At 36.8% G+C, this 25,919-nt stretch overlaps 1 protein-coding gene across 2 annotated transcripts in view; it reads right to left on the bottom strand.

Moving 5' to 3' along the window:
• WDR72 (WD repeat domain 72) overlaps positions 1 to 25,919 on the bottom strand; it is a 229,522-nt gene that overhangs the window by 57,290 nt on the left and 146,313 nt on the right. For both annotated transcript variants that reach the window (XM_070501346.1, XM_044764862.2), the window contains exon 18: positions 21,938 to 22,133. In XM_070501346.1, the coding sequence (XP_070357447.1) occupies positions 21,938 to 22,133 (196 nt within the window). The remainder of the gene's footprint in view (positions 1 to 21,937; positions 22,134 to 25,919) is intronic.

The raw sequence follows: 25,919 nt of genomic DNA, 5'->3' as shown, positions 1-25,919 counted from the left end.
ATGTCTTGGACCACATTATCTCAGTCAGTCAAAGACGTGGCTTCTGAGCTCTGACTCAATATCATATCCTTTGATTTTATAGACAGCTGATATAAAAAAAGTGTCACATTTAAGAGCATTTTTTGGTACCTTTTGGCAAACTGGTTGGAGGTATATTCTACTGTGTGACTTAATACTGCTTTATATTGGAACTCATGTGATAGATTCCAAGAAAAAATGTTCCAGGAAACCATGTTTATCCTCACAGATGCATCTGTATATGATGTCTTAATGGGAAACAATTTTCTTCTTCAGTTGTCAGGTCAAACTTCAAAAACTACATTAAGTGAGGATAAGAATTCTGGGTTCGCTTCTGAGTTTTTGAAGCCCTTACTGACCCTCCCCCATTATTTGTCCATTAACGTTAATGTTGTCTTTAGGTTTCTGGTAACTGGGAATAACCCAGCTATAATAATTTATTTTTATTCAAGTGATTTGATTTTGGGTGGGCAACACTTTTCAAAATTTATTTACTCCATTTTCTATAATATTATTTTGCTTTTTTTTTTTTTTTTTTTGGTGAGGAAGATTGTTCCTGAGCTAACATCTGTGCCAATTTGCCTCTCCTTTTTATGTGGGATGCTGCCACAGCATGGGCTGATGAGCAGTGTGTAGATCCACGCCTGGGATTCAAACCTGTGAACCCTGGGCCACCAAAGCGTAGTGCGTGAACTCAACCACTACACCACTGGGGCTGCCCCTTATTTTGCTTTTTTATTTATAAATAAAATTCTTAAAAAATAACAAAAATTCTATATACATCATGAATTTTGGTGGGCATTTCTGCTCCCAAAATGTCATCTTCATTTCTTATAACAGGGCCTGAAATTTTAACTTTAGGAGTACGTTATTTGTGGTTTTAAATGCATGTTGCAATTCTAGAATTCCTAGAATTGTAACCTATCTATTTGCTTATCAAATATTTATGGAGTATCTGCTGGGTACCTGGCACTGACCTAGGCACTGGAGATACAGTGATGAGCAAATTAGACACATTCCTTTCCCATCATGGAGCTCACAATCTCATGGGGAGTAGACAAGAAAACAGGCAATGACAATACAAGGCTATCAGTGTTGTGACAGAAGCGCAGCGTAGGCCACCTAACCTATTTCAAGGGAACAGAGAGGGTATCCCAGAGGATGTAAGGTTCACTTTGGGACATGAAGGTCTAGGAAAGTGGGAGAGGGGAAAGGCTTTCAGGCAGGGGCTATAGGCTCCACAAGGCTGTCTTTTTCATTGTTGTGTCCTCAGAGCCTTGCTCACTGCTCGGCTCATGCAGGGCACTCAGAACTTTTTAAATAGATAAATGAGTGAAGGAATAGCATGTGTGAAGGCTGACAGCCAAGCAGGGTTAGGCTCTTTGGAGGAACTAAAAGGGTTTGGTTTGGCTGAATTGTAGAGTTCGAAGTGGGTAGCAGAGGGCAAGATGAGACTAGAGAGGCATCCAGCAGCCAGTTGAAAATGATCCTCATGAATCATTTAAACAATAAGTACTTTATCCTAAGAGAAAAGGGAAGTCACATGTGCTTAAAAAATAATTTAAAAAAATCCATTTTCCATTTCTGCATAAGAGCTTGACTTTTGGTTAAATTTAGCTGGATTCTGGGGCCAGACCCATGGCCAAGTGGTTAAGTTCGGGTGCTCCTCTTTGGCAGCCTGGGGTTTCACTGGTTTGGAAGGCCTCCTGCTGCCCTGCAGGCAAGCTGTGTTTCTTAATCTCTGTTCTTTTGAGCAGACAGAGGCCAGATGTGGTGCATGGTCATCTTGAGTCTGAATATTTGGTTGAGCCTAAAGAAGAATCTCTGGTGGGCATTGCACCACTGAAGGGTTTTAGGTAGGAGAGTTAATATGAACAGATTTGTTTTTATAGCATCACTTTAGCTATTAAAGACAACTGCCTCTAGGACAAGTTACTCTAATAATACAGTAACCAGAATTAGTTAATAGCCCTCCTGGAATGAGATAGAAGCCTCAAAGGGGAAAAAGAGAGAGAAATACCTTCCTTTTAAGTTTCTTCTAGATCTAGAGGCTCTAAGCCCATCAAGTGGGACTTACAGGAATGCAAACTGCTTTCCATGTCTTTTTGTGTGTGGTTCATCTGTCTCCTACTGGAGAAAACATTAAGCTTGACTGGCAAATAAGAACAACCAGAGGGAAAGGAAGAAATACTAAGTGGAGACCACCAGGCCATTTTTAAAAAAATCAGCAAATATTGGAAAGAGTTAGATCTGAATACTGTCTCTGTTTAACTAGCTGTGTGACCTTAAACAAGTCGCTGGGCCTCTTTGAGCTTCAGGTTCCTAAGGAGAAAAACAAAGGGCTTAGACTCAATGACCTCCAAATGATCTTGACTCAAAGGTCCTAAGAGTCCTATTATCCGAGTACCACTCATATGCCAGGTACTACACTAATCTCTAATACCCCTCCCTCCCCCATAAGGACATTCAAAATCAAGTAAACACCAAGTGCTTTACAACAGAAAGATCAAGGAGTCAGGGACAAAAGCTAGAGTCAGTCTTTAGTCCACGGTGGAACTGAGGACAGTTAATTCTCTACACCAAATTTCATCGTGTGTAACATGGTGATCATATCCAACACTGAAGACTTTTTATTATATGCTTTAGATTCCTCAAGTGGCGGGTGCTACAGTAGGCTCTGACAGGCCAATCTAATCTGAGATCACCCAAGATAGTCACCTGCATGTCTACAGTATTTAAGCAATGTTTGCCCACCATAAACTCTCAGTGACTGCTGATGATTGACAGAATTAATAGAGATAATTAATAATTTAGTACTCGTGCTCTTCAACCATCTTGAAGTAAGACACAAAAATCCAGTATAATTTAAGCTTAATATCTAAAACAAAATGATGCAAAGTGAAAATAATAATAATTTAATTTTAAAAAGTATGTCTCCAAGAGATCTAAGCACTTTCATATCTTAAGGGGACACTAAAATGTACCATAAATGATATATGGTTGTGACATTAAGAATGCAGGGGAAAACCTTCGTTTTTACAAAAAGTTTTGAATTAGGAAATTTTAGTGAAAAGCATTGAGTGTACTTCTAGGAAATCTCATCATGATCTCAGTGTAATAGCCATTTGTAAAAGAGCCCTGAACTGAGTCCATGCCAGGGAGCATTATTGGAAAATGGCCCGCTCCAACGACTTCCTGGAATTCCTCTCTGTGCAAGTCAGCAGCTTGCTTGGTACTAGCTGGGCACTAAACTGAGGCACTGGGAAACATATGGGCATATCCTGAGGTGATATGGTTTGTGGTTTATCACTTGAATCTTAAAACAAGGCAGTCAGACTACAGCTCACACTATTCAAATCACGAGATCAAACTTCAATTTTTTAATAAAACATACAACTAAAAGCGACCATTGAAAAAAATAAAATTGGGGTAATTAGGCAAGTATTTGTTGCGGTGCCACAATTTTGTAGCAGGTGCAGGGGTGTTCAGAAGAAACTATATAGCCTCTCTCCTCATGATCCTGTCCACTGGTTTCCAACCTGCGTTCCATGGAATCTTGGCATTTCTTGGAAGGAATTACCTAATCGTCTGATTCAAATTTTATTTTTAAATTATGTACTCTAGCTATTGTTAAAGAACCATGACTTTAAAAAGGAATATTTTTATACTAATTTTTAATAAACTTGAAAACCATAAACATAGTGATTTATGCTGCCAAATAACTGTTTCCATGTAGATCCCAAGATTAATCTCTGTGCTTCTATTTAAATTTATACATGTATCACTGATTAAAGCGGTTGTGTGTATTTAATGTTGGTAGGAGGCAGTTTCACTCAGGTAAAACTGCACAAATAAGTGCTATTGATGTGCCATTCTGCTTATCAGGATAAATCATATTTTTTTTTCACTACAACATATCCAGAGCAGTATACTAAAATGAATTGGATGTTGAGACCAAAAGTTTATATGACTGCCATCCATCTGTCTTAATTTCAAATCCCATAATTCATCGAAATATCCTTGATCTCAGTGCTTAACTTTGTAATATATAAGTTATTATAAACTACTAAGATACAGTTTGTCTAGTTAATTGGTTGCTTCATTTTTATAAAAGGTTCAGATGCTTACAAAAGTTTTAAAATATCTATTTAGATCACTTCTCAAATAACAAAAGGAAGGTAGTCACTGGTAAAAATCTTTAGAAATGTATGCTTTACATATCAGATAGAAGTTACTGGTGAACCTTGGCTTATTTTTCTAATATCTTGCAAACTCTCGATTATTGCTGTGTAGAAAATCTCATGAAAAGGTGACAACAACTTAATTCACTTCATAGTGTAGAAATTATCTTGCATTAACTTTCTGATATATAAGCAACTAGGTATATGGGGACAGCACACAGCTCTTTCCTCTAGGAATCAGAAGTGGAAAATTTTAGAACTTGCATTCTAAAAAAGCACTTTCTAATAGAAAAAGCCTATGAAGGTTTACTTGACTTTTCACATATCTGATTTGACAAAAGGAATTAATAGTTTTGGAATACTGCTACACATTAAAAGAATAGATTAAAAAATATGAAAATTTATAATTATGGCTTGTGAATTTGGGAAAGTGAAGATTAGGCAAGGACAATAGGGAAAGTGAGACGATATTCAATACAACTAGGAAGGGAAACCTGCCAATTGTAATAAATAAAATGATTTATGATCCCTTCACCCTCTTCATATAGTTGTTATAACTGCAGCATCTAAGTGCTTTATACCATTAGTCACTAGGATATTGCAGTTTCATTATTACATTTTTTCAGTACCTTTTATATTTATGATTTATGCCTACAGAATAACTAGAAAAACCATATATGCTTTACATACAGATTCCAGAAGGAGACAGAACTCAGCTAAGTCAACTTATTTTTTAAATCCAGTTTTGTAATTGGGTTATAAGACACGTGGTTTTCCAGTAAAACATACTCCTGTAGCTTCACTTTCCACGTATGGACTTCTTCCAGGGCTGTTCTGCTTTCTTAAGCTATATCATGGTGGAATCTTATCCTTTATAATGTTTTGGAGAAAGCTGAGGGTGGCGCCTGCACAATTTGATTTGGTGTAAAAATACACACCAAATCTGATTTCTGTTACATTAAGGCTTCTCTGACAAAATATACAGAACAAGAAATGAAGTGAATTGTGTTTTAGAAATATCTTGCAAGCTTGTTTCCCCGAATACCTGACCACTAATTTTTAAAAATGGATCAAAACCCACTTTAATTGAATATTTAATAGATGATTTAATGGTCAAGTTAAGATACATTTTAAATGCTAAATATAAAAATGATTTGTGTTTGCTTACTGGAAATATTTGTAATACAAGTGAACATATGTAATAAACTAATATTTAAAGCAAATTTATTATGGAAGAAATGAAATGACTATCTTCAATTTCATACTATATTCATCAAACTATATTTTTGACTAATACTTGGCTTTTATAATCTGAATATCATAACAGTGGATTGCCATTAAAGGCAGAAATAGTTTAACTCATTTTTTTAATGTGTAATATATTTTCCTTTAAAATGAGCCATTGGAAATATAAAAATGGCAATATCCTCCCAGGGAAAGGCCTGAATTTAGCTAGAGGAAAACACATCAATTTTCATAAGTAAATGAACTTACTCTTGTAAATTTCATGCTCTACATGATGCCCCGTGAAACAGTGTAATTTACAGAAAAGAATTTGAGATTAGCAAATAGGAGCATACAATCTAGTCTAAGGCCATTTTCCAAGAAGTCATATCAACACAGCAAAGGTACCTAAGTCTATCGTGCCCTACTTTGCCTCTCATTGAAATGCGCAAAGGCTCTCTTCATTTGATATCTGTAAAGAGAAATAAAAAACACTTGCCAAAACCTTTTGAAAAAAGTAAGGGGCTAGGTAAGTACTAGAAAAGGCATGCTAGTCATTTGAAACTAATCCATCTAATATTTTTTTAGTCTCCAAAAATAATGTTTAAATAGATATTTCTGGGGCCTTGAAATGGGCATTTCCTCACAGTACATTGCGAGCAGACTTTAGCTAATTTGGAGAGCTTGAAATATGAGATCCCTAAGAAAATTCTAAAAACTCTTTTGCATCCCTCAACATTAAACACAGACACAGTATGGTATCTGAGTACTACTATTACCTAGAGAGTCCTCCGACAGCTCTACTCCAGAAAAAAGACTGAATAAAAATTTTCATTCCTTTTCAGTATCATGAGAATCCCAGAAAAATGTTAATGGGTATGTTACTGTTCACACAGGTGAGCAGGCAAGTCTACACTGCATTACAGGTATTTTGCCATTACCTTCTGAAACACTGTTTCACAGTGCAGGGTATGTCATGTAAAAAATAAATGATACTGCCCAATCTCAGCAGTTTGAAAGAAACATAAATCAATGGCATAAGGGAAGCAGGTGATGTAATGACTCTAGACTTAAGTAGATGGCTTGAAGAGATGAATCATGAAGTTTAACCTTTGAAATTATTCATTGGATATTAATATAAACATATGGAAAAGCACATTTCAAAGTTACCTTGCTTTACTAAAATTCTATTCATTAAATCAAGATTTTTCTAAGTGGTAAAGGGAAATAATATATCTTATTCCTGGAAAATGTCTAATAGCAAACATTTAATAAGCCTGGTCTTACTTAATGTTTCAGTTAAGGATGTTTGTAGAAAAGGAGGTCAATAATGTCTACATAAATCCATACACACAAAAAAGAAAAAAAATGGATGGTGAAACCCAAACTCGTCAATAAATGGCAAATGATACAAATGTATCCAAAGGAAGTGAGAAATCAGACCAAATACTAGTGTATTCAAGTTGGGAAAAATTCAACTTTTTGAACTGATTTAAGGAAGGTGGGAGATTGAGATAACGGCTAAATATAAAGACAGACAAATAACTTCAAATTAGCACCAAGAGCCACAGCAACTCAGAAGGTGCTACTAACATGATCTGGACTTTGGCGATCCTGAATGATGTTCAGTAATGGTTGGTCTAAAATCAGGGAGGCAGAATTTCTTTCCCACATGTAATGTGAATGTACTTTCTTTCTCCATGTGGGACGTGAAGCACAAATTTTCCATATAAATACCCTAACTTCATGAAGAGTCAATAAAAAAATCAAGAAAAACGAGCACTGCTCTACAAATAAGATATTAAACACAGATATTCCGACAAAATTTGAGCACAAGGGTTTCTTTGTATCTCCTGCTCTACTCACTCTCCACTTTGCACTGGATGTGTCTCACTTCTCCTCTTAAAATAATGTTTAATGGCTCCCTTTATCTTGACAAAGTCTCTATCAGCCCAATGGAAATTCCAGAACAAAACTGATCCTTAGAGGAGGTCTGTATGAACTGGAAATAGCAAGGCCCTTGTACCACCACCTTGCTTAGCCATTGTCCCAAGAAAAGCATGGCCTCTGCTCCAATGTGGGGATGGATCCTGGAGGTGCCAACAGCTGGAAGCTGTCAGTTAGCCACACTCCTCACAGCTGGGCAAGTAGTCCTTTCTTGTAGAGTGATCTAAGCAGTGCATCTCTCCATGCCTGCCACGCCATTATTCTCCAAAGCACATGTGAATGTCTACCCCTGTGTGAAGCCTCTAAAAATCATTCCCAGGCAATTGGTGGCTCTCCATGCTTCCACAGAATTGTGAACTTTAGTATCTTTCATACTGCATTGTGGTCTCATTATCTTTACAGGACTCTGCCTTTTGGAAAGTGGAAATCACGTCATATTCTTTTCAGATTCCTAGTAGATAGCTTGAGAAACAGAACACCTAACATATAACATATACAAAAGAGGTAAAGTGAATTGACAGATGGATGGATGGACCTACCAGCTGAGTAATCAATCAGATTGGTTATTCCCTACTCTGGTGCAGAGACACCAGAGTTATACTTGTATATGTCAAAGGGTATTATGAACTTCTCAAAAAATAACTTTAATATACTTTAATACTAATGGGTTATTGGACTTTATGGATAAGATAGATAAAAAATTAGTATGTTCTAAGCCAAAGTTTTGGAATTATATTCCCAATCATTTAAGTAACCTATTTGTATACCGCTTTCCATCCATTTTTCTCATTTCCAGTTTGCTGAATTCACAGATTGGAAATAGGTCATCTAATTTTTAAATTCTAGATGTACTTTGCTTATTCTGCATCATAAAATAATAATTTAATTTCAATTGTAAATTTTGGAGTTTTCTTTGATGACTTCCTTAGAGAATGCTTAGTAGCTCAGTAACATGTGCTCTGCATTTAATCAGCCAACACTGACTCTATGCCAGGCTCAGAGGCACACTTTGAGGACACAGATGAAAGTGAAAGGATAGGACAAGAAGCTCTTTTTCTAAAGGAGGAGACAGAACTGTAATCAGATGATTTTACTACACAGCCTGGGAAGTACTATGACCAAAGTATAAACAACATGGGTGGAACACAAAGGAAAGAGCAAACACGGGGGAGCTGAGGAAGGAACTTCTTGAGTTAGTTGGGGGTTACTAATTTGATTTCATCTCCCTGTGCACTTTTAAAATGGGAGAGGGACAGAAACAAAGAAAGGCCTCAGAACATACATAGTCCCTTTCCCAAAGGCAGTGGTTCTTGGTAGGGTTGGCACTGCCTCCCAGGGGAAGGCTTTGGAAATTGCTGAGGTGAGGGACGTTTGGTTTCCCCAGTGACTGTGGAGACACTGGCATTTAGCGGGCAGACACCAGAAATGCCAGATGTCCTGCAGTGCTCAGGACAGTCCTTCACAATGAATAGTTGTCCTGATATTTCATGTGGTTTCCAAATATTCCATTGGACATTCACGGAAGTGAAACCCTGTTGATAATTTCCTGAGCCCAGAAGCTAACTTTATTTTACACATAGGAATCTTTCAAGGTGTTAAACATCCTGATTTTTTTAGGAAGGGCACTAAACCTGCATATCAAGAAATAGCAATATTTTGCTGCTAGTGTTTGTCCAGAACTTTACCACGAAAATCCATTTGGACAGTCACGTCACTGACAGCACTATCACACGTGTGCATTTGTAACTGTTGTCTTCTCAGCAATGGGATGTGTCCCTGTCAGCCTTTTATTAAATCTTGTAATACAGTCATGCCCAAGCTTTTACCTACTGAGGCACATATTATTTTATTATAAACTACTTTTTGTTTTTTTCCCTTTAAATTGTATATAAATTATGTGTGTAGATAGGTTGTACTACTCATGAATTTCATTTTAGGATTATAAAGGGGGTATTACCAAATACTGACTATAAGGTCGATGCTGGAATTGAAAGGAATTGAGAACTACTACACTTAAATTTTCTAAAAGTTCAAGACTGACCTCATTCTCATGAGAAGAAACCTAAGGAGCTGGAAGAGTGTTCACAATTACAGTGCTCTTATGTATATTCAGCTACTAAGGAGCGCTTTTACATTGCCCCACATTAGCAGGGCCGCCTGGCTGGAGGACAGCTGTCCTGCACAGGTTTAAATAACGGGCCCATGTTCATCTGTAGCAGGTAAAAGAAAAAAAATGTAACAACTCATCTTTGAACTGTCTTCATTTCTTGCAGCTTATTCTTGGGGGCTGAAAATGAAGTACGCTGCCTTTTTTTTTGGCTTTCAAATATCTGTTCGCATTAATTTTTCCTAGTGGCTCTCTAGACAGCTAAATTGTTCCTGAACTAAAGAGATAAATTTGAAGAAATGCCTCTGGATTAACACTGTAGAAGAAAACCACTGTCCCTATAATGACCTTTTCCATTCTCTTCCTACCTATAGACTATTAACATATTACTTAGTATTTTTTTCATCCTGCCTTAGACCAGAGTTCTTTGATACGTATCTGTCACTGTCATTTATCATTCATCCTTTCACTCAGGCAACAAACATGTAATGAGTACCCATCACAAGCCACGTGGTGCATTAGCTGCTAGGAGCACAAGATTAATAAGTTCCAACTTTTGCCCTCAAGGAGTTCAGAGACGTGGGAAAGAAAGGCAAATAAAGAATTAGAGTGCCAGATGATATACACTATTTGGAAGGATATACATAAGAGTAGAAAGTGACATAATTGAAAATTTCAGTACCTTACATGGAACCTTAGACATACTATGTGCTTAATAAGAGATGTTTTAAAGTTATTTAAATTGCTCCAAGGCTGAAAATTGGACAGATACATTCACGAGTTAAAATGGAAAAATAAAGCTCCTGTTAGCAAGGTGAATGACATTCTGAGGGAATGGGATATTCCAACGGCACGGGGACAAATGAATGTTTTCCTTCTGTTACCATTTCTCTAGCAATTGCCTGGCCACATGCCAGACACTGTGCTATCTGCTGAAAATACAAAGCTGACTAAATCTCTTGCTTTTTCTCTCAAGGAATTTAATTGTGCTGAAATTGTTTCCAGAATTAGGAATGCATATCCATATTGGCTAATGGAATTGCCTTTGATGGAGGAACTAATATCACTCAAATTCCCAGGCTCAGAAGTAAGGATGGAGTTAATAGAGAGGAGGCTGACCCAGGTGATCTAGTTTGTAAAGAGGGCTCCAAATTAGCAGCTTAAGGGCTACTTGCTACAGGAGATCAGGAATGAGCCAGACGTCCAGAGAAAGGCAAGTGAGTCAGAACCCAGGATGTGAATCCAAAACCTGAGGAAAGCGCTTGATGCAGCAGCTCCTTAAATACTTCCATGGAGAAGCCGTAGTTGAATGAGGAGCAAGAAGATGAGTTTTAGCAAGGCTTGGGGCTCTCTAAAAATATCAGAATGAAATCAGATCATGACAAAATGAGTAGTGAAGAGCCAAATAATCAATCATCAGGAAAGAGAAGCTTTCTAGATGGTTACAAGCTAGATTCATTTGTGTGCCTACTTTTAATTTTTTGGGAGCCTGCTGTGTGTACACCACATGATCCTAGGATGATAACGCTCAGAAAACACAATTTTAGCGTATATTCAAGACGATATCTAGCTGCAATGGGAAAGTAATCAGCTGATTTTCCTTGTCTCCTCTTTCTTTTACTAATTAGGAGCTGGCTGAATCTTTAGTACAAGCTATCCTACAGTCCATCCATTCATTCATCTACTCAATAATCACTTATTATCAGCTATTAGGTGAAGGCCTATCCTAGGACTGGGAGGAAAAAGATAAATAGACCTGACCCCTGTCCTTGAGGGGTCAATGTTGGGAGGCCAGTCTCAGCTTGGGAGAACAATAGTGCGAAACACATTGGTTTCAGCAACAAAATCTAGATCACTTTTTCTTTGTCAGTAAATTTAAATGGGTATGTAGACGATAATCAATAAAGTTGTGCCTGCACAACTGTTACCAAGGAAATATTTAACTCAGTTTCTTAATAGTACTGTTGCTGTGCAGTTGGGCCAGGCTGGCATTCTGATTGCTCCTGAGGAAAAAAGACAATAAAATACTCTAGTTCTTCATATGCCAAGATGAAAATCATCAATCTCAATCTCCGTGAAAGATGGAACTACTTTTGGAACAAGAGCAGTGAACTCTATCAGTCTTTCTAAGGCAATACAATCTTTAAGATGATACAGAGAGGGCTGAGCCAGTGGAGAAGTTCAGAAGAATTTATATGGGGAAAAAGGGAAATGATGAAATTTCTCCATCAATTTTACAAGGAGCTAAAAATAAGACAGGACATATATTAAACCCAAATGACAACAGTGTTTTTTGAAAGGTATGTAATATATTCTAAGTGCTAAATAATTTATTTGCTTATCACATATAAATTCATCTTCATCTAAAATATGAGTACCTTCATATTTAAATAAGATTATCTATTACATAATTCAAATTAATCTATAAGAATGGAAATTTAAATTTCCTCTTCTCTTCTTCCCACACTGGTGATGCTTTCCCTTTTCAACTAATATGTATATACCAAATCTTTTTCATTTCTAGCATTTACTAGTTGGTATTTCCAGTTCTCAGGCATAAAAGCTTCTATTTTTTTAACCACTAAAACATATATTTATATAAATTCATATTCTAAACAAAAGTCTTTGTATTTAGTACATCTTTAGTAAGATGGCTTATAGTGCCACACTCAAAGGTTAGTAGAAAATAGGTATTTGATATTTGCTGATTACGTTTTTCAAGAGAATCCTTCCTTTGTTGTTATGCCAAATATCTGAGTTTTTGCTGCCTTGTAATCCCCAACCTGGATAACCTCTACCTCTGTAACTGTCAAATAGGAAGCACCTGCTAAATATTTGCTGAATTAAGAACTAGTGAAGGAGAATTGTGGTTAATTGGGAGGCAATGCCAGGTAGTGACAAAGAAGCCAGACTTCCTGCGTCTGACTCCTGGCTCTGCTGCCTGTTGGTAGGAAGACCTTAGGCAAGTTACTTAACTTCCTTGTATATGTCTTCTCATCAATAAAATGGGCATAACAATACTACCTGTCCCATAGGATGGTGGCCTGGATCAAATGATTTAAGGTATGTGGGGCATTTAGAACATACTAAGCCATAAGAGTATTAGCTGTTATGATTATTATTGTCATTATCACTGTCATTGTTATTCTGGAAGGCTGAAGGGTAGGAAAAAAAGGAGTTGGCACAATGAGATTCAAGGAGGACAGGGATGTTCTCTGGAGAAGAAATTAGAGACATATGGGTTTCTTTCTAATGTCCAGGCTCCTCATTCATGCACGTATTCATCAGATGATTCTTGGGAGGAAGATAAGGGCTTAAGGTGGCTTTAGTGGTCTTAGCAAACAGCTACCTTCTCTTACCTCAGCTTTTTGCTTGGCCAAGTCATATTCAACTTTCAGATCTTGGATCAGGCATCTTCTAAGAAGACTTCTTTACCCCAAAGACTGGGTTCTGTGCCTCTTTGATGTGCTCTCACAGCCTCTTCAGCGGCATCTGACACACTTTTAAGGTTATTCTGCTGCTAGTGTGTATCTCTGAATGGAGATTGAGAGCAATCTTAAAGGTATGGAGCTTTTCACAGAGGAGCAGGGGATTTGAGCTCCATGTTAGGCACCCCAGCCCTTAGATCCAACCCAAGAGAGAACAGACTCCAAAACACCTGGCTTTGAAAACGAATAGGGAATACACCCAGGAAAACTATAGAACTTCAGGGCAAGGAAAATCTGCCTTTAAAGGGCCCATGCACAGATTCATTCCACCCAAAAACCAGCACAAAAACACCAGACAGAAAAGTTCATAGTCCATTGGTAAAAGAGATTCACTTACTAAGCTCAAAGTGCATCCTGGAGAGGCAGGAGGTGGCTGGGCCCACCCTGTCCCAGGGACTGAGACATTGATGGCAGCCATTTTTGGGATCTAGTCCAGCCACGCTGAAACAGATGCTAACAGGTGCCATTTTGAAATCCTTCCTCTAGTTTGGTAGCATAGGGCCTGCCCTGCCCACTAGAGCACTCGAGGAAATCAAGCACAGACAGGCAGTGCAGGCAGCCGGCCCCAGGGACCCGCACTGCCCAGCAGCAAGTCCACAGCAGACTTGTACCACCAGGCCTTGCAACCAGCCACACAGGGGATCAGCCCCACCCAATGTGCCTGAAACAGCTGCCACTGGGGGCCTGTCCTGCCCACTAGCGTGCCTGAGGCAGTTGTGTACCACCACACCACATAGCCAGCCTGTGCCAGAGGGCCATCCTGCCTAAAAGTGAGCTAGCAACAGCTGTGCAAGCAGCCTCACCAGGGGCCTGCCCCAGCCACCAGTGCACCCAAGGCAGCCAAGCACTGCTGGATCATGCAGCCAGCCACACTGGGGGCCTGCAGGAGTTCCACACCCCTGGACCTAGCAACCAGACACACCAGGAGCCTAACCCACTCTCCAGGAAACCTGCAGTAATTGTGTGCTCCCAGGTCTCCCAGCCAGCTGTGCCAGGGGTTGCCCCATCCAATAATGAGCCTTTAGCAGCTACACGTGCCTGGGCCGCTCAATCAGCTGGCCTGGGGGCCAGCCCAGACTACCCACATGCCTGCAGCAATAGTTTTAGCCCTGCCACAACAGAAGGGCACATGCAGCCCACACAGGGGATACCCCTGGAGCATTTGGCATGGATGACAAGAGGGGAGCATGCTGCTGGTTTCTATAAGGCATCTCCTACAGAAGGCCACATTTCCAAGATCAGGACAATACACAGAAATAAGCACAGAGAAACAGGAAAAATAAGGAGACAAAGGAGTATGTTCCAAATAAAAGAACAGGACAAATCTTCAGAAAAAGAACTAAACAAAACAGAGATAAACAATCTACCTGATAAAGAGTAGAAACTAATCGTCATAGGGATGCTCACTGAACCAGGGAGAAGAATAGATGAACACAGAGAGAACTTCAAAAAAGAATTAGAAAATACAAAAAAGAACCAATCAGAGCTGAAGAATACAATATATACACAATACACAAAATACCATAAATACACAAAAAATAAAAAGGAACCCAAACATAACACTAAAGAAACCCATCAAAATGCAAAGGAAGAAAGTAAGAGAAGAAGAAAGGAGTAGAGAAGAACTACAAAACCACCCAGAAGAAAAGTAGCAAAATGGCAATAAGTACATACTTATCAATAATTACTTTAAATGGAAATGGACTAAATGCTCCAATAAAAAGACATAAGAAAGCTGAATGGATAAAAAACCAAAACCCATATATATGCTGCATACAAGAGATATACTTCAGATCTAAAGACACTCACAGATTGAAAGTGAAGGGATGGAAAAAGATATTCCATGCAAATGGAATTGAACAGAAAGCTGGAGTAGCAATACTTGTATCAGACAAAATAGACTTTATTTATTTATTACAAATTTTTTTTTGAGGAAGATTAGGCCTGAGCTAACATCCACTGCCAATCCTTCTCTTTTTTGCTGAGGAAGACTGGCCCTGAGCTAACATCTGTGCCCATCTTCCTCTACTTTATATGTGGGATGCCTGCCACAGCATGGTTTGACAAGCGATGTGTAGGTCTGCACCTGGGATCTGAACTGGCGAACTCTTGGCCACCAAAGTGGAATGTGCAAACTTAACCGCTGCGCTACTGGGCTGGTCCCCAAAATAGACTTTAAAATAAAATTGTAACAAGAGACAAAGAAGGGCATTGCTTAATGATAAATGGTATAATCCAACAAGAGGATATAACACTTGTAAATATCTATGCACCCAACCTAGGAACACCTAAATACATAAAGCAAATATTAACAGACACAAAAGATGAAATTGACAGTAACATAATAACAGTAGGGGATTTTAACACCCCACTTACATCAATGGATAGATTATCCAGACAGAAGATGAATAAGGAAACATTGGCCATAAATGACACATTAGACCAGATGGACTTAATAGAAATATACAGAAAATTTCATTAAAAAACTGCAGAATACACACTCTTTTCAAATGCACATGGAAGATTCTCCAGGATAGATTACATATTAGGCCACAAAACAAGTCTCAATAAATTTGAGATTGAAATAATATCCAACATCCTTTCTGACCACAAGGGTATGAAACTAGAATTAGCTACAAGAAGAAAACTGGAAAAGTTACAAGTATGTGGAGATTAAACAAAATGCTACTGAACAGGTCAACAGAGAAATCCAAAAATACCTGGAGACAAACGAAAATAAAAATACAACATACCAAAATCTATGGGACACAGCAAAAGTAGCACTAAGTGGGAAGTTTATAACAATACAGGCCTACCTCAAGAAACAAGAAAAATCTCAAACAAACAATCTAACATTACACATAAAGGAAGTAGAAAAAGAACAAAACCTAAAATCACTAGAAGGAAGGAGATAATAAAAATCAGAGAGGAAATAACTGAAATAGAGACTAAAAAGATAAGAGAAAAGATCAATGAAACTAAGAGCTGATTCCTTGGAAATATAAGCAATGTTGACAAACCTTTAGCTAGACTCACTAAGAAAAAGCAGAGAGAAAGCTCAAATAAATAAAATCAGAAATGAAAGCAGAGAAATTAGAACAGATATCACAGAAATACAAAGGATAATAGGAGAATACTGTGAAAACAGTACACTATACTATACACTAACAAATTGGCTAAACTAGAAGAAATAGACAAATTCTTAGAATTAGCCAACCTTCCAAAACTGAATCAAGCAAAAATAGAAAATATTAATAGACCAATCACTAGTAAGGAGATCAAAACAGGAACCAAAAACCTCACAAAAAACAAAAGTCCAGGACCAGATGGTTTACCTGGTGAACTCTACTGATTCCAAAAAGATTTAGGGGCTGGCCCTGTGACGTAGTGGTTAAGTTTGGTGCACTCCACTTCAGTGGCCCAGATTTGTGGGTTTGGTTTCTGAGCATGGACCTACATCACTTGTTAGCGATGCTGTGGCAGCGACCCACATACAAAATATAGGAAGATTGGCACAGATGTTAGCTCAGGGTTAATCTTCCTAAAGAAAAAAAAAAAAAAAGACTTAATACTTGTTCTTTTCAAACTCTCCAAAAAATTGAAGGGGAGGGGACACTTCCTAACTCATGTTACAAGGCCAACATGACCCTGATACCAAAACTAGACAAGCACAACACAAAAAATAAAATTACAGGCCAATATTGCTGATGAACTTAGATGCAAAAATCCTCAACAAAACATTAGCAAATTGAATACAATATATTAATAGGATCATACAACACGATCAAGTGGGATTTATTCCAAAGACTCAAGGATGCTTCAATATCCATAAATCAATCAACATGATATACACATTAACAAAATGAAGAATAAAAATCACACGATCCTCAATAGATGTAAAGAAAGCATTCACCAAGATTCAGCATCCATTTATGATAAAAACTCTGAATAAAATGGGTATAGAAGGAAAGTACCTCAACATAATAAAGCCAATGTACAACAAATCCATACAAACATGATACTCAACGGTGAAAAACTGAAAGCTATCCCTCTAAGAATAGGAACAAGACAAGGATGCCCCCTTTTGCCACTCTTATTCAACACAATATCAGAAGTCTTAGAGCAATTAGGCAAGAAAAAGAAAAGAAAATATACACAAAAATAGAAATTTCAAAAGGACATTAACACACACACACACACACACACACATACAAACATCTCGTGATGTAGTTTATGATAGATTTGGCAATGCCATTTACAACTTAATTGCTTAAGCTTGCATTATTAGTATTATCTTCAATTCAGTTTCTTGGCAGGAAACTCTTGTCCGTTTTTTGAGGGCTAGTTTAGTTAGAATGAGAAAATCAAATCTGTAGGTATTGAAGCACGGCCATTTGAAACTGAATGCAGCAGGGACATCCTTCTGTGGAGTGGGTCTTCCACTCTTCCTTCAGCATACCTAGAATAACATATATGACTCTGCACCACCTGACATAGGAATCAAGTCAGGACATCAGGGTCAATCCGTGTTTAAAATATTTTTTGTTGAAAAAAATATAAGTATAGATTTTCATTACCTTACTCCTCTATATCCAATCCATTGGCAAACACATTCAGCTATACCTTCAAAATACATTCAGAATCTGATCAGCTCTCACTTTCTCCATCCAGGCCACCCTATTTGTTCCAAGCTGCCATCATCTGGATTAGCATAATGGCCTCCCAACTGGTCTCCTTGCTTCTGTCCTTGGCCTCTGACTGCAGGCAACATGATCCCACTAAAATATGTGCCATTTGTCTGCTCAGTTGGTTTCTCATCTTAGAGAGAAAGCCCAAGACCTCACTATGGCACAAAAGGCCTTCTATGATGTGTCCCCCCATTACTTCTCTGCTCCTTGCTCACACAGACCTTTCCTAAATGACTTCTGTGGCCATAAAGAAGAATGCATTGGCCTTCTCACTTAGCCTGGAGACCTCACAGGGGGTGGTGGAAAATGCATTAACTATAAATAAAGACAGTCAAGAAAGAGTTTCCCTGTGAGGTAGTCAACTATGTTTCAATGCCTTTCCCCGACTAGAAAGAATCCCTTCTGAGAAATTCAGCAGGCAGAGGAACTCTGCCCTGAGCCAGTAATTCTACTGATGGCCACCAGGACCACAAAACTTTTCTGTTGAATAGATGTTTATTCCCTGATTTACTACAAATGCATGGTTTTATTTAAACAAAGAGCACATTTTCCTTATTTAATTTTGTAGATAAGTCTTTGAAAACGATGCATGTAATAAAGATTATTTGCAATACCCACATTTGATGCATCATCTTCACAACCACACAGTTTAACATGAATTTAAATTCAGTCAATAATTCCAAGGTGACAGTTTTATCTACAAAGCCTCCATTTCTATTTCAACCAATTTATTTAATGGAACAATTTAGAGCACTTGTTTAAACTGATCCAAATAACACACACAGAAAAGTAAAGGGAAATAACTCTCAAATGCATTTTAATAAAGAAACCATCGCTGTTTTTAAAGCAATGAATTTTAGCTCAAATGTGAGTGTTAATTGTACAGTTTCTTATTAAAAAGATTCAAGGAAGATAGCAATGTAATCATCATAAAAATGTAAACTCAGATAAAACTATTCTCCCATAAAATATTGATGAACAAATATTAAGACCTTAAGTAAAACACATGCTGTGAAATGTAACCAGTGAAAACACTGAAAAATAAATAAGATACAAAATTGTAAAATTCAAACACATGTTATGCTTCAACTCTCCCTTCTTTTGATTTCCATTGCTTCCTAGATGCATCTCATGTACAAATAGTTCAAGAAACCCGGTGATTTTCTTGATTACAAGGGCTGAGATGGCAATGATTGAACACTCTGCATTTTCTTTGGTAATAGAAAGCATGATTTATGAGAAAGGAATAAAAATCTAAGAAAACCACTCAATAAATTATTCAATTTTCACATCAAGCTGATTTAGAGCAAATTTCCTTCATGCTGCCAGTATGGAAAATGCAGCTTACTGGATAAGAACACAGTGTTTACTGGATAAGAACACAGTGTTTAACAGAATATCTGGGTTTGCTTCCCTGTTCTTAGTAATTTTGTGACTGTCAACAAGGCACATAGCCTCTTATATATTCCAGTTTATTCATTTAAAAAGTGGGATAATAATAAAAAGGATGTCTAAAAGTGCAAGATGTACACCACTGGTGGCAGTCAAGATAGCTGGTTTAGTGATAGACTTTTTTCCAATACTGTTTATTTTAATGTGTATGAGAACAATACATAATTAGTATGTCAAATAAAAAACTTACAGAGAGAATTTCTCAGGATAAGTCTAGGTAGCACCTGGGAATCTCTTTCTCAGAGAGTAGTTCTTTTCAGCTGTACTTCGAAACTTCATTTCCATAAACATGGACATTTAAAAAACTATACAATTGTTTACACAAATGACTCAAATATTGGAAACAGAGCCTGAGTTCATGTGGAGTATGTGAAAATTAAAAGAAAAAGTGAGATAACATTCAAAAAGTACTTAGCATAGTGTTGGAGTGTATTAATTGTTATTATTTTTTCCTTCTGATCTATTATTGCCGTATTACCATAATGCTAATAAACCAAATATACTCCAGCCTGGCATGAAAGAAATTTATGATTATCTGTGCATAATAAAACCATCATCTGTTACTTTCCAAATGATTTATATACAAAATTCATCACCAAGAAACCAAGAAAAAATAAAAAAAATTAGGAAAAAAAGAGAGGAGAAGAGCTTACAGAGGACAAATGAGCAAGGACCTTACAAAATTAAACAATATAAGCCTTTTATCATAAGATATTTGGTAAGATGATATGTGTTACAGTGATAGTGGGGCTAAGTAAATCTGCCTATAAAATTTGAAGAACAATCACACCCAGTGAATAATACCTACACCATCTCCTTAACCTTTGAATCACAACATTCGAAATAAATAAAATAGATTTTTACTTATTTATTTTTAAAAATTCCATTAAGTAATTCAGTACCTACCACTGTAATCAAGGTCTAAAACTTTTCCTGTAATTTCACTAATCTTTTCTGAATAGTTTTAAAAACAAAAGGGGAAAAAAGGCAATGTTAATATCTAACACAATATTGCTTGGAAATTCTCCTCTCTGATGCATGTTATGTGTTTCCTATTTAATTGCAATTGCAGTCAATATTTTCCTACAAGAAGTATTTCCCAAGAAAATATATCCTCAGCATTTTATGAATATATTTCTTTTAAACAGGATATTCTATATTTTATCCATCAACATCTAAAGTAGCTTTACTATTTTTGGGTTTCAAGTCTTATCACAAACTCACCCTAATTTTTTTTGACATTGGCAAAGGATCTTTCAATATTGATCAAAAGATAGTTAATATCTAATTTAAAATCTGGATGTCTTTAGTCACAGTAAGACTAAATTCCATAGTATCAATAGTTCTTAAACCAGAGAATTAACTGGGGACAGAACAGGGCCCAACCAGTGAAACTTCAAATGATGGGTAAGCTATGTGACAGCAAAACTCATCAGAAGTTTCACCTTGATGGCCTCCATGAATTTCTCCCCTAGAAAAGAGGGCTTTGGGCCAATGGATAAGTTAGACACTGAAGATTTGAGATAATACACAGAAATATCACCTAATGAGAGTTAATATGTGACAAATGACACTAGCTATCTTTGGAGAGTTGGAGGAAACCTATTAATGACACTATGGGTGCCTCTCCAAATGATTCAAGAACTCAAATATACTTACTGAAAATTAGTTTAAAAAGGAATTTTCTACTTCTTGCTTGAAAGGTATAATACAACTACAATTATGTGATATGATCAAAAAGGAGCTTCTTCAAGTGGGTGAATTTCCCAGATAACTAAAGCTAATTTCTGGACAACAAACAAATGACTTGAAATCACCATCGAGCTTTATCAATTTACTTATTAAATTTACCGTCCTCAGTGACTGTGTTGGCATTAGGGAATATTCTATTTTGATTGCTGGCCTTTACTGAAAAAGCCTTTTCCTGCCACATATCCTCTCTCACCACATAACGCTCTCCAATCAGTCTCATAAAAATAATAAGAAATAAATATAACACATTTTTAAGAATGACACTTGTTCTAATATTTAACAGTTCCAATATAGCAACACTCCTCTGAATCCCAGATAAATAAAGGAAAATCTCTTTTTGAGAGCTAAAAGAGGTACCTGACAATTTTTAACAATCCAGAACATGTAAATTTGTAACATGTTTTCCTGACAAAAATATCCATTTAATCATATTATAAATTAATTTGTTCACCACAAGCTTACTAACAAAGTTGAAATCAAATTTGTACTTAATTTTCTTTTACTGTTTTTAATCTCTATTTTTAAAAGTCACAGCTAACAGGCTGAAAAATCAGATAAAATTTTACAGTAGAAATTTGATTCACTTGGGAGCCATAAACCATAAACATTATCATTACGAAGTTACAATGATAAAATTTGTTATACAATCAAGTGGTCCAACTATAAATAAGCTTATTAATTGGTACATTTCGTATTCCCAGAAAAGGAAAAAACTGACACATAGCTATTATCAAGGTATCACATGAAAACAAATTTAGGACCCATTATTATCAGGGTATCCTTACAATGTACATCCCATTAAGCTATTACTATTAATCTTGTTTTCATTTTTATTCACTTAACTTTAAAACATTTTTATAAATGACATAAATTTTTGTTCTGGAAAATATGTATTGATTATAATAGAATTTAGAAGTTCTTTAAAAACTCAACAACTATAAAAGGAAATTGATTGCAGAATAGGTCAGAAACAGGCTTGGTTTTTGCAGAAATGATATATTGTGAACTCATATTCTCAACACGTTCTAAGTAGTACAAAAAGTTCTGATGAAAGAGCACGCCAATAAATTTTGCACTTACTTTGGAGAGGCAAAGTGTCCGTAATACACTGTAAATCTAGCTCTTCAGCCCATCCCGCCTTTGGCAGGATCTGTATCATCTCCCAGTTACCATTCTCTGTCATGGACTCTGGTTGACTGTTGATTGGTGCCTTTCTCAATGTCTTCATGTGCTGTTGAACTTCCGCCAAGAGAACAGCTTGTATTGCTTCAGTAACCTGTAAAGTTTTTTTTTTAATGAATTATTTTTAGTATTATTACAAATGCTTGGGGTTTTGCACAAAACCCAAAGCCTGGAATTTTTATTTGAATTGGTTTCAGATATAAATTGTTATGCTCCATTCCACCAGAATTAGCATCTGAAACAACTGAAATGCAGATACTGAGAATTGGCACTCAAACCATCACACTGTTCTTTTGCAAACTCAAGAGATTCTGAAAGGAAAGTTGAAGAATTCCCAATTCTTTCTCCTAAAATATTTTCATTTCCACCAGATGATAAAGAAAATTAATTTGAATATATCATATTGCTCTTAAAGACAGGCTTAGCTCCTCAAACAGTGTCTAGAACTAAATCACTATTTAGCTAAAAACACTTGATTTACACTAGGTTTAATACAGAAGGTGAAAGACAAGACTTTTATAATAAATCTCACTAAACTGTATGCATGTGTATGTGATTTTATACCATCTAAAATACCTCAAAGTGTGCCTTCCAATTATTGTACATACCCAGTCAAGGACCTGTATTTGGGTGTGTGGGGAGGATGCTTGTCACAGGGCATCGAATCCAATATTTTCATTTTTAAAATGAAGAATCTGGGACATGACATCCCAAGGTCATAAAGACTTGGTAGACAGGACTTCTGACCCCTGATTCCATGTCCTTTGTAGTATATGTCCTCCAGCGAGTCTATATCCTTGTCTCTCAGTAAAAAGCCAGTGATGATGTACCTTAGCCTCTTCCTGGCAAGAGATGAGGCAAGGTCCAAGAATAGGACAGAGTTCAAGGAAAGCTAAGAGTCGAATCAGGAAAGGAAGAGAACCACTGATCTAGGTGAACTTGGGGCACCTCCCATTATCCTTCTTTGGCTCATAGTTAAACTTTTCATATAGCCACATCCCAATGTCTTCTCCCCTCAAAAGCCTGCCCTGTGTCAAGACGACTCATATTCCCCAATCGCCACTGTGTCTTCTGCATTATATCCAGTCTACCTATAGGATGCTTAGAGCTAGGGCTTTGGGACAACACCAATCGAGACTGGTGATCTAGAGATGCTGATGCCAAAAACAGAACAGATATTCATCTAAATATTTATGTAGTCTCTTTTATGTGTTGTGACAGCATATGAGACCTTTTGGCTCCAGGAACACTCAGAGAGCTTATGCTGATGTCAGTTGCTCACTGAACTTCTGGGGCAGAAGGAGCTGGGTACCTGACTTTTAAATATAGGAAGCTTTCCAAAAGTTTCAGAGCAGCTTCCTGACCACTGATCATTCACCTGTTCTTGTCCACTGAAATGATTGCTTAGGTTGTGAAAAAAGGATAATGAATGATGTGATTTTACTATTGTATACAATGTCTACTAACATTGTGGTACTGCCTGTCACAACATAGGTACATAATGCTTCTCATGCACATCACGTGAGGAAACACTCAACAATGTGATGGCTATTGAGTACCATGAATCTAACATATAGTTTTATGTATCATGACACTGGTGCATCATGCCTATTAATATCTACTATGTAATGAGATATAGGATATATTAACTATTAGATATGACATTTACTAACATACTACTCTATAGCACAATATAGATGAACCATGCTTATTTATGTATATCATATGATGGGAAAAACTGTACTAATTATTCATGAACAATTTTACATCACTGAATTTATTTCATTTTAGTTTTGTCACACATTTTATTTGATGGCACTGCTTTCAAGATGTGGATGATGTGGTAGAAACAGTTCTGAGTCAGAAATGAGAAGGTTCAAACTTCTGATCCAGCTATGACAGTTACTACAATGTAACCTTTGACAAGTCACGTATTACTCTGGGACTTCATGTCCTCACTTATAAAACAAAGCCTGTGATACTGAGAGAGACTAGGATGAGAGCTTTCAATCACAGAATCCTGTACGGAACATGCTTCTGTCCATACCTATAAATCAAGAGTACATTAGAGGATGTCCTCAGACCCATCTATGTCCAGACTATGGTATACTCCTCAGAAGGGGCAGTTTGACCATATGCTCCCATGGGATTATGGTTGCCCTCTCACACCGGGATCATTATCACCTCTGAGGAGCACTCACAGTTATGATTTAGGACGTCCTCTATCTCACTGGATATACAACTTGGATCAATATTCTTTCTTAAAAATACACACAGACTTATGTAATTTAACATTTCTAATTATTAGATTTATATAGCAAGACCACAGTTTTTAACTATTGAATTCTGGAGCTTTTTGACATATTTGTCACTAAAAATGCTATCTCAAGAATAATTACTATGAATATCACTGGAAAACAAGAAGAAGTAGAAATAAGAGAATAAAATATATTAACCATAATGAGTAGGACACTCAGAGCCACAAAACTTAAAAGTGAATACTGAAAGGCATACACCCAATTGGAAACAAACTCAAAATACATACTTTATGCTGTATAGAATCAATACTCAGCACGACTCCAATTCACAGAGAAATTGTACATCATATAAACACATAATACTGTTATCACAGGATCTGGTATACAGTGGGCACTAAATAAATGATAATGGAATAGAAATAGATTTTGTATACTTAAAAAATATAAATTAGGGGCTGGCCCGATGGTGTAGTCGTTAAGTTCATGTGCTCTGCTTCAGTGGCCTGGGGTTTGCAGGTTGGATCCTGGGTGCGGACATACACACTGCGCATCAATCATGCTGTGGTGGCATCCCATATATAAAATAGACGAAGATTGCCGCAGATGTTAGCTCAGGGCCAATCTTCCTCAACAAAATATATATACATATATATGTAAATATATATGTGTGTATATATATATATAAACTGTGGAAAGCAGAATTTGTTGACAATTTCTGACTAACAACACTTGAGTCTGTCTAGTACATAAATATAGTAGATAAATTTTGTACATTGCTAGTAGGCATAGAATTTTCTGCAACAAAATATAAACTTTTTAGACAATAATTTATATAACTGTGTGACTTTAATAATGATCCAGAATTGAAAGCACTATGGCTATAAAGCTGTCTTCCAAATGCATATAAATAAGTTTCTCTGAAAAGACAGATATGCAAAGTATTACATTCTTATGAGGGAATGTGCAAAGATTCAAAATAAGGTTTACAAATCCACTGGCTGGAAACAGACAGCCAGAAATCTGGGCCATAAAGTTATTATTATAAGTATTACTGTAACCTAGGAAAGCTAAAAATTTTAATGGTTTTCTACTAACACCTTGAAACTGCAAAGTACTACAAAATAGCACAGAGAATTATGAAGACTCATAGGAGGCCCCATGTCCTACTTGTAGTTTCCATTTCCAGATTTTCTGCTATAAAAACATTTCCCAACATTCAAGCTCACACTGGTCTTTAATGTTTTTGAAGCATCTCCTAGAAAGGCAACATTTCTCCCTGGAGGCCTGGATGTCATGATTTCACCCACTGTTGATAGATTATAAAATCCCTTAGAGCAGTATCAGAAACATGCAAATTAGCAACTCCAAAACCTTGCTATTGCTTTTCCAGCATCTATTTCTATGTTGGATATGTTTCATGTGTGAAAAGCAAAAGAGACAATCTCCAGACAAACTCATTCACCTGGAAAATAACTCATTCTTACCTCCTCCCTTAAAGGTACCCTCTGCTTCAATTTTTTTTTTAAAGCTAGGCAAATCTTTTTTTTTTCTTTTTAAAGATTGGCACCTGAGCTAACATCTGTTGCAAATCATTTTCTTTTTCCTTCTTCTCCCAAAAGGCC

The sequence above is a fragment of the Equus asinus genome, chromosome 2 (assembly GCF_041296235.1).
Source record: "Equus asinus isolate D_3611 breed Donkey chromosome 2, EquAss-T2T_v2, whole genome shotgun sequence".
Classification (NCBI taxonomy): Eukaryota; Metazoa; Chordata; class Mammalia; order Perissodactyla; family Equidae; genus Equus; species Equus asinus.
Note: the sequence above shows the minus strand (reverse complement) of the source record. Positions and strands in the feature narration are given on the sequence as shown.